Source organism: Pezoporus flaviventris, unplaced genomic scaffold (assembly GCF_033815535.1).
Source record: "Pezoporus flaviventris isolate CSIRO_AGI_PZ_B2104156 unplaced genomic scaffold, CSIRO_AGI_Pfla_v1 ptg000005l, whole genome shotgun sequence".
Classification (NCBI taxonomy): domain Eukaryota; kingdom Metazoa; phylum Chordata; class Aves; order Psittaciformes; family Psittacidae; genus Pezoporus; species Pezoporus flaviventris.
In genome coordinates this window covers 17,622,590-17,641,358 of record NW_026892553.1, presented here as the reverse complement: position 1 = coordinate 17,641,358, position 18,769 = coordinate 17,622,590, and the positions used below count along the sequence as shown (strand labels likewise).

Below are 18,769 nucleotides of genomic sequence, written 5' to 3'. Positions count from 1 at the left end.
GCTATAAAGAAAGTTCCATGGAATTAGTGAATGCTAAAGAAGTGAAGGGACTATTTAATCTTTTTCCTAGAGAATTCCTCTCCCATAATAAAGAAGACTGGTTCATGATTTAGACTGTGAAATTTAAGATCTTTAGGTACGTGCATAAGTCACTTGAGTCTTGCAATGTCTCCAGGCCTCACGAGGAAAGCAGCATAACCGAATACTAACAAACAGATGCAGGAGTAACAGCAAAGTGAACAGAACCCCAGAAAGGAGCAAATATTCCCATGCTCTACAGGAGCACTGTTCAGAAAGAAGAGAACAGCTGCTGCCAGAACAGCTTCCCATGGCATTGCCTGCACCACAGATGACAGTGACAGACTTTCAGCACTACATAACGGGAAATAAGGATTTATAGTAAGAACTTTTAAAATGGAGGTTTTAATAATAAACAACAGGTCTCACTATAAATTGCTTTAAGGTGTAGTTTTAAATCAATAGGATATGAAATATACTTCACTAAGAAAAGTTTCAAACTTCTTTGGAAAAAATTATGCAAATAAGAGTAGAATTGCATGACAATATAAAAATTTACTTTTCTCAGCAAAATTCAAGCAATCCTAACAATCTTGATAAGGTTTTTAATGGTAATTTAAATCAGTTGTTAAACGACCACTTTTATATGGATATTCTTCAAAACTTCTTGAACATGTCAGATAGGGAGAAATGGTGTTAACTTCTGAAAATACTTCACAGGAATTGAAGTTTTCCATTAAGATGAACACTATGTAATGCCTCATTCATCAAAATGCTTTTATAGACAGTCACAAAAGTTGCCTTTGACTCAAGCCATTACATAGCCTTTGCTGTTCAAAATACCCCAAATAATGCTGAATTCATTGGCTACCCCTCAAGAAATTATTTCCAATAGAACCACAGACTCAAAAGACTTTAGTTTAATTGAATGCTCATTTTTGTTCAACTGAGAACCCCTTCACCTTTCTGTATGTCTTACTCTGCTTATTTACAACAAATCAGACACACTGATACAGCGAAGTTTCTTGAAGCAGAGACGTACACGTTGGGCAAGTTCCTGCTGTAATATTTTTAGTTTTAAAGGTATACGTTGATTTTGTCCCCTCTCAGCCGATTTTGTTTTGCATGAAATGCACAATGCATTTTGAAATGTGGATTTGCTTTAAGATTTAGAATTAAGTTTGTACGAGGCTGTCCAGTGTAAATCACCTCAAAGTTTCCATGGAGTTGAGAGCTTTCCTATATTTTTACATTCGTCTTTACATATTTTAGCATGTTTAGCAGGATTTATATCAGTTTACACATGGTATTGATGTGGCATCTCAATTACACAGAGCACAAACCACCAAACTGAGTAACCCGGTTTCTACAATATTAGCAACTCTAGGTTACTTCATAACTGGGTACTCAATTCTGGCCGCGCTGCAGTTTTCGCCTTTCTCAGTTACACTAAGAAGCATATATTAAGTGTAATATTTAATTAATTCTAATTCATTTTAATCTGGTTTCTCCAGTGTCAAAAAAAAAAAAAAGAAAGAAAAAGGTAGCTGCATAACCAGGTAACAGCAAAAAATAATTATTAGGGAACTACACAGTAAAAGGCTGGAAAATGTAGGAATCCAATTACTCTGATCTGAAAGGCCAGAGCAATGCATTAAAATTTTATTCTTGAAGATACATCCAGTGAAATGACTCAAAGAGTTAGGTTAAAACACCCTTTGGGTGAAAATCACCTTGTCAAAATGACAGCTTGGGAGGACATCTGCCTCCTTCCTCTAAGTGTTTTGTGTCACATCCACTTAACCAAATTTATAAACTATTTATATAAGCAGCAATGAGCATACAGACATAGATGGATCAGCGAAAAATAGCCGGCAAAACCAGTATCAATGTGGTGGAGTCCAGTGAGGATAGACCTATCCTCCTGCCTCTGACCATGGCAATAGAGTTGTGATATGGCTATTTCAATGTATTAGACAATATAATTTACAAGTATAAAACTAACTTTGTGTCACTAGTTTAGAAACATTAAAAATGGGAGTTTTGGTCAATTTGGCTACGTGCAGTTATTTACATATTTGTTAGTTTCAGTAAAAAAGAAATGTAAATGCAAAATTAAATTTTAGTTTTACCTCTTCATAGGAAAAGTCCTTCATGATGAAAAGAAAGATGTTAGCAGGATACATGTGTCACTGCTAAGCTTGGCCCACTCCTCACCTGCTTAACAAATTAACAGATGGACACAGGTACACTCTCACCAAGTGGGCTGAAGCAATTTAAGGTGTAACTTTGAGCTGTTTGCTGTAGCCCTTAAACACAGACCAAACAACAGTACCTAAGTGGGCTGCTTCTGCTTTTCAATGGCTAATAAAACACATTAGCTTACACTGTCCTCAGGTAGCTACAATTAATCTCTCTCAATATGTCTTCAAGCACACTGATAGAGAGGAGGGTGATGATGGGACATTTAGGTCGTTCTTACCCCACTCACAGAAAAGTGCCTGTCCATATTACAAAGGACATTTGTTGTCAGGTGACAGATAGTAATTTAAAATTAATCACAAGGTGAAAGAAAGGATTAGAAAAGTCTCCATGAACTTAACTTCACAAAATACAGTACATGTATTTATGTATCACCTGTATTTAAATTCTGTATTTTGTTTATAGTTAAACTGAAATTATTAGAACAATCTTTATATGGTATGAAATTAAAGTTTGTCATCCAGACAAAGCCATGGAGTTGTTCACTAAAACTTACACTGCATTAGAGTCCATGCAGTGCCACTGCCACCTTAAGCAAGGCCAAAAATAACAGGATTTACAGTACCACTGCAGAAACCCTTCAAACCAGCCCTGGGGAAGTCACCTGAACACCGACAGAAACCAAGCAAATAAACAGCAAGACTTAGAGGCTTTGGGGCAAAGTGAAGTACACAAACATAGGAGAATTTTTAAAAGATTCCCACATAAATAATGTGCTTTCTATCATCATATTCAAATTACAGAACATTACTATAAGCTCATTTTTAAAACTCAGAATGCAAAGACTGAAGATTTGGGAAAAACAATTTTATCACAATCACCAAATAGAACAGCAAATCTAATTTACGATTTCTTAAAATATAATTGATAGTAAATATAGAGTGGTTGCAGAAGAACTATTTTACACTTGTATTGTGACACATGTATATATATATCAATACAGATAAACCAGCACTGCTTGCTGAAATCATTGTAAATAGGATTCAGTCTCACAAATTAATGCTGAAATAGATGATACAGGTCTAAGATATATTAACACAAGTGTAACTGTAGGTTCTAGAAAAACATGGTTGCCAAACAGGAAGGGAGGCTTCCAGACTAACATTCCCTGAGGACTGGCTGTCCACACACAAGTCATTTTTTCTGGGAAATGTTCTGATGTGCCAGAAATACATTCTAAATAAATGCAACGCCAAACAGTACCATTACTACTACATGATACTACTTTTGTACTGCTGCATCACCAGCGACAGGAATTCATCCCCGTCCCTTGTTTTTATTGCCCTGTATTTACCTCCACACTCATCCTCTTAAATGCTGGAATGGGTCTGTTTGCTTGGTCTAATATTTCTCCAGTATTTTTAATCCTTGTATAAACTGACGTTACAGATTCTGTATATATGCCTTTGAAAGGCATCCAATCAATCCCATCCAATCAATCTCCAGCATTGCACTATGTTAGTCTGCCATAATGACATGGTTTGCTGCTACATCATCCTTACACAAAGTTAATACATCATCACCTCTTCCATAAAGTTCATCATAACAAAAAAACAAACAGCATTTTTTCCATGACTATGTAATTGTTCAGTAGATAAATAGAACAAGTGTTTTACACCTGGCACAGATCAGCAGATCTCATGGAAATGGAACAAAAAATTGCAGCCTCAAGTCATCTCTTAAGCAATGCAACGTACAGTTGTACCACCTCTACTTGCCCTCTGGAGTCAGAAGTAAATAATGAAGCCTGAATTTTACAACCTTCTGAAAACCTGCACAGCATCAGAATCAGGACCACCCAATTCCTCCTACTGTCTTACACTGCTCTCTTTTAGAGTGGCCTCATGCAAAATACAATATTCTCACAGCTGACAAGATGAACACATTGCTTTTTATCATGCTGAAATGTCACTCTGTACTTAGGCTCTAAGCTCAACCATGTTTTTCAGCTCTTAATAGGACTGTTGGGAGAACATTCATTATAAGATGGAGCTTCCAAGGCCAAAAAGAAAGGCTGTAATTGCCACAATAGCTTGATTATAGAGATGTTTACAGAATGAAATTAACAACAGAGCAGGGAAGACACTTCTTAGAATTAATCCATATGAAAAAAAAAATCAATTAACTGTTGCAAATGAAAACAATCCAATAATGCCCAGCAAAACACCTTGAAAGGAACATTACACATATCACGTGGCACATACAGAATGACACAATCAGGTAGGATAAAACAAAACTGAACTTTTCACTGAAAAAAAAATTATTTTCAGCTTTCAAAACAGACAGCAAGTATTTTTCATACTGAGCAGGAACAGCCTTCGGTTAGTTACTCCTTACTTTCTTTTTCCTCTTAGCAAATCTATCTACTAAAAGTGATGCCTTACCTTTGTTCATATCAATCAACTGCTGCTTCTTCTTCTGTCGCTCCAGTTTCTCTTGTTCAGCCTTCTCTTTTGCCAATTTGGCTCTCCTTGTTTTCTCCTCCATTTCTTTTCTTTTGTTGTTTTCTTTTAATGCCTCCTGCATTAGATAAAATGAGCATGGGTGTGTTATATACCGGGGAAAACCAGAAAAATTGACACAAGTAACCTTGCTTGCACAGACCCTATGATTACATCCTACGAAGGGAGGAAGAAACCAGGGACTGGCACTCAATACTTCAAGCATCTTTAGAAATCTTAGAGGGAGCATCACTTACCACACTACCTTATACATAAGCATTATTAGATAATTAGAAAAATGAAAATTGAAATAGCTATGGCAAATGAAGAAATTCCAAGTTTTTCAGCAGCAAAATGTTTGTGGCTGGTTTTCATTTGTTCTTTTTTCGTTTGGTTTGGTTTATTTTCGCTATTAAGACTGTAAACCTAGCTTAAATCTGCATCTTGCTGTTAGGAGGGATGAGTGGGGATGAAGCCCAAATTCCCACTACAACGAACTTTAATTACAAGCAATCAAAGCTCAGTTACTAACATTTAAGCTACAAATATTTGTGTTGAAACAGCCAAAGCAGTCTGGATCATGTAAGTACACAAAGTACATCAAAAGTAATGGAAAACAGTTTAATTCATAGGTTAAAACTCTAAATCTAAAGTCTCCAAGTCAATAGGTTGCACAAACTACCAAACTAAAACCTACCCATGTAAGAGAATATACTCAGCTTAAAACAAACACACACACACACACAAAACCCACCACAAAACAACCACTTCCCATGATCTTGTCTCGATCCGGTCCAGAAGACACCTTTCTTTTCCAAAGGGGGTTGATCCTGATTTCTTGCTGTGGTGGGCTGACCCACTCAGCCACACTCTCAGTCACTCATCCTCCTCAGTACAGCCAGGAGACAATAAGACTGACATCTCAAACAAGAATGGGGTTTGCAGTCAGTCCGTTACAGCTCCTGCCACGCTTTCCCCCTCACACTTTCCACCTGCTCCACTGTGGGTCCTCCATGAGGACACAAATGCCCCAGTGTGGTCTCCTCATGGCCGCAGGGAGCCCCTGCTCTGAGCTCCCCCTCCTCTCCTGTGGATGAAAGGAGCTGCTCCTCACCCTTGGTCCTTCTCACCCCTCACTGATGTTGCCCTTTGCTACACAGGTTTCCACAGAGGCACCAGGAGCTCAGCGCTGCCCTGCGGTAGGGCTGTGGTGGGGCTGGCCGGAACCGGTTGGATCCGGCTGTGTCTGGCACAGCGCAGGCCCGGCCTCTCCTCAGCGGAGGCCCTGCCGCCAAGCAGCCGGACAAGCAAACCCATCTCAGCCACTCATCCCTTGTGCTCCCAAAGACCTTCGTAACTCCTTTACACTCCCAAAATGAGAAATATCTGAAGAACTCCACTGAAATCCATCCTGATGGAGTTTCACCTGATGCCACAGACAGACATGATAAATGGTAGGGATAACTTTCTTATTTATATTCACAACAGCTACACATTGATTGCTCCCTTTCCAACTCACAGTATACTAACAACCTCTGCCTACGAGTACTGCAGGTCTGGGCTTTAGGTGATTTTGGGAGGCTCAGCACAAGTCCAACAAGTATTATTAATAGTAAAGAACATACTGGATCCAAAACCAAGCAAAACTAACACAGCACTTGTTCATTAATGATGTTTCAGCTCAAAAAGCTGAACAGTCGAGACTTACTAAGCACAGGGCATATAAATGTTTTCATATCAATGTTCACCTTATTTCCTATGCAATTTAATAATGCCTTAAACACAAGGAAAATCATTTATGTTCATAAATACAAAGGCAGAAGGATCTTACCCCTCTACTCTGCTCCTGTGAGACCTCACTTGGAGTACTGTATGCAGTTCTGGTGTCCTCAACATAAAAAGGACATGGAACTGTTGAAACAAGCCCAGAAGGGCCACAAGGATGATCAGGGGACTGGAGCACCTCCCATGTGAAGACAGGCTGAGGAAGTTGGGGCTGTTCAGCCTGGAGAAGAGAAGGCTGCGTGGAGACCTCATAGCAGCCTTCCAGTATCTGAAGGGGGCTATAGGGATGCTGGAGAGGGACTCTTCATTAGGGACTGTAGTGATAGGACAAGGGGTAATGTGTTAAAACTTAAACAGGGGAAGTTTAGATTGGATATAAGGAGGAAATTCTTTCCTGTTAGGGTGGTGAGGCACTGGAATGGGTTGCCCGAGGAGGTTGTGAATGCTCCATCCCTGGCAGTGTTCAAGGCCAGGTTGGTCAAAGCCTTGGGTGCCATGGTTTAGTGTGAGGTGTCCCTGCCCATGGCAGGGGGGTTGGAACTGGATGATCTTAAGGTCCTTTCCAACCCTAGCTATTCCATGATTCTATGATTCTTTGTGGATGTTTTCATAAATATCCAAGACAATAAAACACTTATTACTGCACAAGTAAAATTTCCTTAATAAATCTGGGGCAGACTTTATTACAGAGTTCTATGTAATTCCTCAGAAATGATGTTTCAAATGTTTCTAAATGAAAATGACCACTCGTCTTACTGTGTAGGTGGTAGGAAGACAACTGTAGCTTCCGAAAGAAAATCCTACCTAAATGATCTTCCAGTTTTAAGATTTAGATCAATTATATCAGGATTTGTTAATCCAACATACCCAAATGCTTCCAAAGACAGAATATTCACTCAAGCAAAGGACAGCATACTTCAGCATGCACATACCATTTCAAGAGTTTACTGAGGTAAAATACTACATATAGCCCCTTCTTTAATAGCTGATACTGCTTTGCAGTATACCACAGTCACCAGTGATGTTACTCGTGAACGCACCTGAAAATTGGATCAAGAACTGCATTTGCTGTACCATCACATAACCAATCGCACTTGGAAACACCTTTTCTTTCAGAGAAGATTAAAGAGAATAAAAGGACAAAATCAATGTTTTATACTTTTTGATTCTGGACAGTTCTGTCTCTGCACATTCAATCACACTTGACAGAGATTTCATTTTACTGCAGCTTCACAGGCTGTAATGAAAGCAAATGCTCACAATCTTATGAGAGAAAGCAAATAAGAAATGTCATGGCTGAACTAGTAGCCCACCAGCCATTGACAAACTATGATTAGATCATAGATTCTGTCACGTTTTCTAACAGGAAGACTACAGCAGACTGAACTAAACAAGCTCTAAAGTTCCTGTATATGGAAATTCACTTTGAATCGGTCCCTACAACTGCAAGCTGAAGGGAGATTATATGAAAATACAGATCGAAGTTCATAAAATGTGCTGGCTACTAGTGATGATTCAAACAAAAAAACATTCAAAATAAAGGTTTAATCTTCCTGAAAAACAGCAAGATAACAAAATACTGATAACTGTTCATGAGAGTGCCTATCTTCATCTATCCACACCCCTCCCTTTATACACATGCATAGCAGATGGGCCATTCTTATTTCTTCAAAATGTGCATTTCCTCCTATTTTATTTCCTTCTAGGATATAAATGCTTTAGAGTATCTTCACATATAGTCTCTTTCCAGAGACTGTAAAGAGAGAGTCAAGGACAGCAGAGAACTAACAGTGCAATGCAGCACTGTACATACAGCATCAAAAGCATTTTGATAACAACATAAAAGGGTTACTCTAGAGAAAAATATATGTCCACTTGCTGTAGTACTCTGGTAACTGCTTGGTAACAGCTCTAGTATTTCTGGTTATTTAGTGCATTCTTTAGTGCCATCCCAAATTCTCTTGAACCTCCTACCCATCCTAATAGTTTTATGCCATGTTCCTTGAAATTTAACATATCTTTTCATCTACATTCCAATTCAAAATGAATACTGTGGGGAAAAACAAACGAAACAAAAGAAACAACAACAAACAATCCACTAACAATCAAGGATGATGCATTTGAATCATCACCACTGTTTAATGTATGCAATCCCTTTCCTGCGTAAAGTACCTCAGAAGCAAACCACCTGAATGTGCTTGTTGGTTATTACCCTCCATCAGGCAGTCTGACTCTTAACCATTTTGTATTTGTTATATCATTTACTGCTGTACATTTAGTCATACTTGGATGAAAGCCTGAAATAAATAATTTGTAAGAAACAGGCCCAGTTGTTTCCAAGTTATGTGCTGAATGCAAAATAAATATTCATATGTATTTATAAGGATGCTTTATATTTGAATTAATATTATTAATAAATTGGATCATAGTTTTTCCAAGCTGATTAAAGATGACCGTAAAGAAAGATATAGAGAATTTTGATTCAAGATGTACAGTGGCTTCTACAACATTTGCTCTGCCTGAATTACACCACCAATCCCTTAAGTTTAATTTTGCACTGTTTTACTGGAAAGGATTATTTTTCCATCTCATGTGGCTTCATTATTTACGATTTCCTCACTTCCTACACCTCCACACTGTGGAGGAGCCTAATATTTCATAATTCAAAGGTGGCATGATTCTGTGCCTGCCATGCAGTAGCGTTATTTGGGTTATACCAACCTAAAGTTAAAAGAAATCTGGACATCGTCTCATGCTTTCACCTCTTCTTCTTGAGCATACTTTTATACTCCTCGATACCTATTCTACTCCAAACTTCTGTGTTTCAGTGGACTTCTTTTAATACAGAACAGTGCTATTTCAGATTATTAAGTTATATTCAAGTATCATATATCAGTGATGGCCTTTCTGTGTAGTTCTGCAGGCTAAATTACAAAAAAAGGTGGAGATCAGTTTGAATACTGAAAAAAAATAGCTCTGAAATTGGCATTGCTTTTAAAGGGGAGGGGGAGGAATCAGCAATTTTGTTTGCAATGTAGCTTAACAATGACAAAGTACATAATGGTGTTCATAGGTATACACTGCACAACTATATTTATTCCCTAGTTAAAGAATAAAACCAAACTAATATAACAGTTACAAATCCGAGAAATGTCACACAGCAAGAGGCAATCCACAGTTAAGAGTAAAAGCCTTCCCAGTGGCTTTGCAAAACATTCTGAGAAGTATTCATCTAGATTCTGTCTTTTAAAACACGCAAGTGCATGCAAGAACTGCAATCATTTTCAAGTGAATCTCAAAGACAGAAACATTTTAATGTAAAAAACCCCTTTTTTTGACGTGCTATTCATCACGCTCTGTTTTTGCTCGGTGCATAACAGCATGCAGTTTTGCTAATTCAACTGCAAATCAAAAACTTTAAGAATTGTGGTCTTGGGGGTTTCCTATTAACAAAAAAAACAAACCTAAATTATTGTCTCTCCTAGCAGAGGAACAGATTCAGCAAGGAATATTACCTCTTGTTAAGAGAGGTAGTTGAAGGGGCATATAGCTTGATGTTCCCCCCTGTGTTTATTAGGATTCACTGAAGTACTCGGGATTGCCAGTTTATAGCTCAGCTTCCCTAAGAAGCAGATAAAAATTTAATGTGTATCTCATTCTGTTTGTATCTTAAGTTTTGACAGAAACAGATATTCACACACCAACCTGATTGTAAATAGACTCTCAAAGGTAAATTATTAAAAACAAGAAGAAAGAAAACCTGTAATGCACAAACCTCCTTGGATATTAAAGATGCAGTTGGCTACAAAGCGGTCATGCACCAATAATGAAGGCTGCCTGCGATAGCTCATGCCTTCCCTAAATTTGCCCTGCAGCTGCAAAATATGTGAACTGAAGTTCCAGTAAAAATAAAATATAATCTTTTTCAGTCATAACTCATTAGGAACAACAAACCCAGATTAACTGGAAATTAATCTACAGAAATAGAGTTAAAATCCAGCAGATTGAGCAATCAGTTTACATGTACAAAAGATCTTCCATGAGTATTCCCTGGAGGATAACATACTCAAATACATTGCTATCCTTACAAAAATAATGGAAAAGAGATGCAGTGAGCTGGTATTAAACAAGTGCAGACAAATTCAATTTCCTGATGGGTGGTTATGAAATAGTAAGCAGAAAAGATGGGGTTTGGGATACTGCCCCATGGCTCATGCATCATGAACCACCATCATGAACCACTACATCTGACATGAAACGTCTCTGGCATGCCATTACAGATGAGGGGTTTTGGCAAGTGTAGCTGCTGTTGTATATTCAGGTAGGGAGAAGGGGGTTGTTGCCATTTATCAGCTGTGTCGCAAAACCACTTGAAACTGCCTAGCACCTTAACGTAAAGAGGCGTTGGGGTTTACTGAACCAAATTTAAAGCTACGCAAGAAAAGCTATATGTCTTAATTACTTAACAGTGTACATTTGAATAATTACTAAAACTGCCTAACGTGGACAGATTTGGGATTGGTTTAGTATCTTCTTTAAATCAACATTTGGATAGCCAAATAAACATGCGTGCCTAATTCAGGTTATTCCTGAAAGACACAGAGCTGAAATAAAACACACATATTAACAAAACTGTATTATTGGCATTACAATAAAAACCCATACACAAAAACCCCCAGCAAAACAAATGTTAGTTGTTTTGGGTTCAATCTGAGAAGAGAAACCAAAGACCAAAGCAGATAAACCCTTGCTTTGTTCACAAAGTGGTCTGTTGGACCAAGGACAAAAATCAGTATGCTGGCACATGAAGCCTTGTGTCATCATGCTAGCACAACCCCTTAGATTTTTTAACAAAAAGTCACTTTAAAGTAAATCTCTAAAGTCTGTTCCCATAAAACCCTAAATCCAGTAGAAAAAGTGAACTTCTTTTAAGCAGCAGAACCCTGAATACATGTTAGAATCATAGAATGGAATAGTTAGGGTTCAAAAGGACCTTAAGATCATCTAGTTCCAAAACCCCTGCCATGGGCAGGGACACCTCACACTAAACCATCTCACACAAGGCTTTGTCCAACCTGGCCCTGAACACCACCAGGGATGGAGCATTCACAACTTCCCTGGGCAACCCATTCCAGTGCCTCACCACCCTAACAGGAAAGAACTTCTTCCTTATATCCAATCTAAACCTCCCCTGTTTCAGTTTGAACCCATTACCCCTTGTCCTATCACTACAGTTCCTAATGAAAAGTCCCTCCCCAGCATCCCTATAGGTCCCCTTCAGATACTGGAAGGCTGCTATGAGGTCTCCCCGCAGCCTTCTCCAGGCTAAAGAGCCCCAACTTTCTCAGCCTATCTTTTCTCAGCCTATCCGGTTGAAAGGTTTCAAAGCTTCTGGCTAGAAATTCTTGACAAATTTCAATAAAGGCTGTGGGAATTGCCCACAATATTGTGTATATTGATATAAAATATTTAAATAACAAAATAAACTGCTTGGGTTTTGCATGCTTCCTTCAGGACAGGGCTGATGGACTGTCAGGAGAAAATGTCCTAGAGGCTGTGTGGCATTATACTCCAAAGAAATGATGTATGTAAAAAAACCCAACATTGAAGGGATACACTTTTCCATCTGCAATTTTTTTCTTGAGGTTTCCTACACCTCCTACTTCATGCTTCATACTATATTTTGACAGGATAATCCAATTCTATTAGCTTGCTTTGGATGTTCCTGAACTAAGCAAGTAAATATGAATTTAAGGAAGTGAATGAGCTATAATTTACTACAACATCAGCAAGCTAATTGAAGGTGCAATAATGCAGTGATCGCTCTGAAATCACAATTAAGACAAACATGGATTCAAATTATCAAATTATCTTAATATGATATATGAACAAACAGAATGATAAGACTGTGACTACATGGAACATCCCTGTGGAGATTATAGAAAGAAGTCAGGTTCCTTCTAAACCACGAGTGCATTTTAGAGATAGGTTAGGTGCAGATGGAGGCATCTGCAGCCTGTAAATATCTTCTATGGAAGAGTCTGCTTTAGACTTGAACTCTTGCCAAGGGGAGCCACTTAGAGCAGGTAGTAAAGACTACTAGTTTACAAGGATTCTTCAACACCTGGGTTAGATTCACAGGTTAGGTATTGTGATAGTCAAAATCTCAAAACTAAGCCAAGTGCAATGAGGATTAAAATCTTCATTTAAATACTGTAACTTCTAAGATAATGCCTGGGAATAATGACATTGCTCAGTTGGACTCACTGCCACCAGCACCAAACAGAGGCTGTTTAAAACTATCAAATGGAAACTTCTAAAGAAAACTCCTAACCCTTTCCCTTTTCAAGATGAGGAATCTTAATGTTGGTTTTGTCTAGATCATGTTTGCCATTTTACAGGACAACCACTCCACCACAGAAACAAGTCAGACTTGTTAGAAAAAAAAACAACCCTATCTGTACTGCCTATTTTTACACTTGCCTATATTTATGTGCTTGCAAAGGCAGTGTACTGCAATTCAGTTCCATTTCTTCATTATTTATTTTTACATCTTTTGCATATTTTCCAAGAGAAATGTCATCCTTACCTTCTGCACCATGAATAGAGTAGCTACTTATCTACCAGCACTAACAGCTTGTTAATAGAGTTGATGAGTTACTGCTCTTAGGTGAATTCTTTTGCTTCTGATTCCATTACTTTTAAACTTTCCTAGCCTACATCTAACTGCTGAATCGTTCATGAAAAAAAATCATCTCCTCAGCACTAGCTGGATGCATACACTCAGATAAGAAGAGATTGCTTACAAAAGGGTCTTTGTATGGGGTTTTGGGCAGGGGGTTGGAAGGGCTCGCTATATACTTCCTGTTAATAAGCACAATGTTTCACTTTTGATACTACCTCTTGGGAAATTTTGCCGGAGAAAATACTTCTTGCTCATTATTCTATATTTTTTCATAGCTTCCTGCTAGCTAGAAACTGTTATCTTTCAGACCACATTAAAGAACTGTTACTTTATAGGCAGAAGGGAGAAAGTGTATTCCCAGACAAATAACCAGGGAAAACAATGAATACAGCCTTTCTTCTAAACCACCCCTGAATTACAAACCCAATTTATGAGTTTGAAAGCTGAGAATTTACCTCGACCATGTATTGCATTTCATAGTAAATCACATGTTTATTATGTATTAACTTAGGTATTGTATATTAACTGATTTACAGTATTGTAGCAAATGACCTGCTGTATTCAAAGGACATTTCTAAATAGCCATACAAAACATACCTGAGTCACGGAGCTTAAAATTTACTTTGTACCAAGTTCCAAACAAACAAATATTATTAAAGAAGTAAAGGTCTTACAAGTACTTTTATACTCAAAATGCTGAATCCACTGTGGTGGAAGATTTTCCTTATGAAGGCAACATAACAAATGTTCTATTTCTTGTCTGGTACAGGGCATTAATCTTATAAAATCTTGAAAGACCAGGGTAGTGGTCATCCAATAACAAGTGCTCCATTTACTAATCATATGTCTTCTCATTTCAGGTAGATGTTCACTTTCTACGTCTCATATTACAGGGTTATGATAAAATATCCCAGCCACACAGTAACTATCAATCAATAGCCCCTGTTGATACAAAAGGGCAGTTTATTTCACAGGTGTTTTACAAGAACCCATCTCTCATACTGAGAGTTGATGAGTTACTCACATGTGCTTAAATATTTACTTATACTAGAATACAACCTTTTCTCCCTAAGTACATTTATAATGCAATTTAAAGATGTAATTCCTTACCCGAAGAGCTGCATTAACACAGACATGAGGAAAGCAGTCACCACTGATAAAACTGTCTACCAGATACAAAAAAAAATCACTGAAGGAAAAAGCTTCTCTGCGTTTCATAACAACCATGTCCATAAATGCCTGTTACTGCCTCAAATTTATCTATTATAGGCATTATTACAACAATGGTTTTTAGACTCTAAATTCACCTCTAAGAATACCTGCATTAAAGGGGAGTGCTAACAAAATCAGAAATGTTTAAGAGCTGTATAAGGAAAGAACATTTCCTATCTAATGCTGAAGTATGTATTTCATACAAGTTCCACAAAGCACACAAGCTGATTAGAAGGATCTTTATGTCCATTTGCAAATGTAGGCATGACAGATCTGGTGGATATTTTTAGACACATCAGCACCTAACAGAAACAAACATTCCCAAAGCGACAAAGTAAAAACATTTCAGATCATTTGATATAAACCCTGTGAGAGAGCAGGTTAAAGTGGAGAACCAAACCAGAAAACATCAAACTGGACTCTTGCTTCAGGCAACTGATTAAGCACTATTTAATAAGAGCCAGAAACAAACCAAAATGTATCAGGTAGTCACTGTCTTTAAGGACAATAGAAATTTGTGTTTACTTTCAATGAAAGAAAGGACTAAATCAATAAAATCTAAAATAACATTTCTTCTTCAAAACAGTACTAAGTATAAAAAGCATATTATTATTCTTCAGTGGATGCTTTTTTTTTCAAAGAGGGAAAAAAAAAGCAACCCCAAAAAACCCCACTGCTACTTCTGTTTGGATTTCTGTGCAACCATCACAGAGAAGAATAAACCTTCCCTCCTCTCCCCTCCAGGCTTGATTTGGAATCATGTTCCATGTGCAAAGGGACTTCATGCTCAAGTGTTTTATTTAGTTCTTGCGATATGCCTTGAATACAATGAGGTTAACAAGACAGTACAGACATGTGGGAACCATGAGGACTGTAAGAGGTAGAGGGATAAAGTGATGCAAACTTTATTTTGTTGTCTTACTACCCCATTTGCTCTAATTACATTTCCTGCAAAAATAGTTAGAAAAGCCTGGGGATAAAATGGGAGCAGATAAAAAAGTTAATAAACTGTTTCTTCTACCTGCAGCTCCAGGTTGGTTCACTACATTGCAGCTCAAACAACTTAAATGGCCAACAAGGAATATTTGGTTAGATGACTGGCTCGAGGTCCTGTGAGTATATTTGGCTACTGACCATCAAATGATGAGCAGTTTTAAAGGTGTCACTTAGGCTGTGAATTCCTAACTATGTGGAGCTTTTTTCTTCCTCCTAACATCACACAACAGCCACAAAAATCTCTCACACGAAGGTGGACAGATGTTGATAAAAAACTAAGTACAAAAGATGGATTTGGTACTTAAGAAACTTGGTATCTGGGCAGTTTTAAAGATACAACCAACAACAAAATGCGAGCAAAGAAGCCAATTCCTGGGGTAACTGTCTACTGCTGGGAAGAGTATAGAAAGTGTTCCCACTGCAATCAGTGCCTCTGACACAAAGAAACCGAAAACAAACAGCTAGTGCACCATTAGCCCACACTGCTAACTTGTAATTTCCTTTACTCCTCTTGTTTAGGGATAACAGAATACCAACTTATTTATATGGAAAATTTTGCTGGAAAATAACTTGAAGACAATCTACTGCACCCACAGGAATATCACTGTATTGCTGATACATTTCGATCAGAGGAATGAAGGATGAAAAAACAACATGACTGCTCCAGAAAATGTTTTTTCTCATAGACTCTGCATGGTCTCATTCAGCCTAACAACTTCTGAATGCTGAGACCATGTGGAGGTGCATTTATTAAATACTGTTTCTGTCCAACTTGCAAAAGGCAAGCAATTAGAAGAGATAATGCATACATATGGTTTCTTATTTCAAGGCATTATTTCCCATTTGATATATGGCACTTCCTCTAATGATAAAACTCTTTAATGTGAGTTTTCAAAGCACCAGCTGTTTACTTAACATTAAAATAGCTCGATATGAGCATTTTAAGACAAACACATCTGCAAACATATTTTCATATAGATGTACACATACATATACAAACACACACAGGTAATTTTCTCATGAACTGGGATGTGCCATTCAGAATATATTTCTGATTAAATTCTTGTAGATTCAGTTTTTAAAACATTCATTTAAATTCCAACTTTTTCAAATAGCTGAATTGCATTACTTTATAACATAAGATATTAGCTGCAAATGAAAGGAAGAAAAATTATCATTACAATCAATCTATTTAGTTGGTATTCTCACTTTCACATGGCAGAATCTTACACAGAATCACAGGTTAAGCAAAAGAAACTACAAGTAATAGCTCTTGTACAAAGGTAATGGAAGTCAGGTGAAGATTTCCTTAAGGATTGAATTCTAAGTGCTCGCAAAGGCCAATTATCTCAAACTACATACACTGTAGTTTCAATTAAAATATGATGTGTATATGGAACAGCATTGTTTGTAACTGACCTTCAAGGGAAACCTCAAAGCACAAGTATCACCTTTCCATGACACTGAGGAGGGGGTGCAGGGGCTGGCTGGGCTGAACAGACATCTCCTGAAGGAGCTCTGACACAAGCCAGAAACATGGAAAAGCAGAAGGATGGCTAAACTATGCAGGAGGAACACTGCCCAGAGAGAGAAGCAATGAAGAAAGTGAAAGCTCAGATGGAGATAAAACTGGGAAGAGATGTGAAAAATCAATGAGGAATGCTGCTACAGCTACAAGAACAAAGCAAGATTAAGAAAAAGTCTGCTGCTGAATGGAGCATGGAACCTAACCTCAAAAGAGGCTGAGGTGTTGTGCACTGCCTTCATCTCAACCTTTGCCATGACTGTTTCACAGGCAGTTCAGGCAATTGACTGATGTCATTGCAAGGCCTCTATTTCATGAGGATGTTGTGGGACTCAAGGGACCTCTCTGGTGCCTGGGAAAGGCAAATATATTCTCATCTTCAAAAGAAAAAGGAAAGCTTTGTGAACTACACACTAGCCAGCTATTGCTTCTGTTTTCAAGGAGATCACGGAGGAATTCCTTCTAGAAGCCATTTCCAGGTACATAAAAAGCAGGAAGGACACATGAAACAGCCACATTGGATTTACCTGACAAACCTGACTGCCTTCTCTAATAAGACAGGCTTTGTGGATGAGGGGAAGGCAGAGGTTATCACTTAGTTTGGTTTTAGCAAAGCCTTCTATACAGTCTCCCACAGTCACTGTATCTTCATACATGGAGATACTCAAATCTCATGTGAACACAGCCCCATGCAGCTCAGACTAACTTTCACACTAGTCCTGCTTTGCGCAGGATTTCTACTCAATGACCCTGAGTGCCTTCTGCCAACCTATTTTATGATTTTATGGTTTGTCCCATCATCATACATGTTCACACCAGAAATGTTAGCAATAAAACCAGAAGCAACAATCCTAAAAGCTTCTGAACTTCTAAGCTAAAAGTGAGTAGCAGAACAAACAAGCTTTATCAATAGACAGGCATTAGCAATAACAGAGAATGACAAACAAGTCATCAATACTTCACGAATATCTAGAACTGTACTTCAGTCATTTAATATCAAAATAAAATCCATTAATGGGACCACTTAGAACAAGCCTGCAGGCATTGCAATAGTCTGAACTGGACAAAATTGAGATGCATGCTCGCGGGAATACTGGGAGCTGCTGTACATGCTCAGCCTTTTCTGACTGCATCTGAATTCTAATCAGTAGTTATGTCCCTTTTTACAGCAACTTCCACAGATTAAATGAGTTTCAGGGTCTTTTTCCTTTTGGGAAACTTCTTACAAGCATCAAGATGTTGCAGAAGACCTTAATTCTTTTAGTAATTTTTGCTTCTAGAAAAAACCCCAACCACAAAAATCCCCCAAGCCACCACAAAAAACCCCAAACAAACCAACCAACCCCACACCACCCAAAACAGCCCAACCAGTGTCTGCTGAGCTTTTAATACTTGCCCGAGGCCTTCCTCAAGTGTCTGGAAAAAATTAAATCCCTAACAAGAGCCTTTATGCCACTAAAGTCTACAAGGCTCTGTTCTAGTGAATAAAATAAGCCAAGAAATTCCCCAAAGACCCAATTACAATTACTACTACTACCACTGTATATATCGAAACAACTGAATTGACTGAAAGTACAAATAATGCCCGAGACCTGACCCTGTGGAGTACAGTAAAAACTCCAAAAGCAGAAAGACCCCTGGCTCCTGAAACACCCGGTGGGTTGTTGTGGGGAGTGAAGGTGAGAAGATTTGCATGAAAAAGAGTTTGGGAATGAACTCTGAGGCCTTGGTGCTTGACAAGCCCTGGGGCGATGGTTGAAGGACAGGGAAGGTAAACAAGCCTTGGGAGGATGGGCCAGGATGTAGCTGTGGAGGGAATCTCAGTTGGAGTCCAGAGGATGTGTG

The 18,769-nt window shown here is 38.2% G+C and overlaps 1 protein-coding gene across 2 annotated transcripts in view; it reads right to left on the bottom strand.

Annotated features, from left to right (window-relative positions):
• The window catches only part of DIAPH2 (diaphanous related formin 2), a 234,663-nt gene that overhangs the window by 77,639 nt on the left and 138,255 nt on the right, over positions 1-18,769 (bottom strand). For both annotated transcript variants that reach the window (XM_061446159.1, XM_061446160.1), the window contains exon 26: positions 4,665-4,800. In XM_061446159.1, the coding sequence (XP_061302143.1) occupies positions 4,665-4,800 (136 nt within the window). The remainder of the gene's footprint in view (positions 1-4,664; positions 4,801-18,769) is intronic.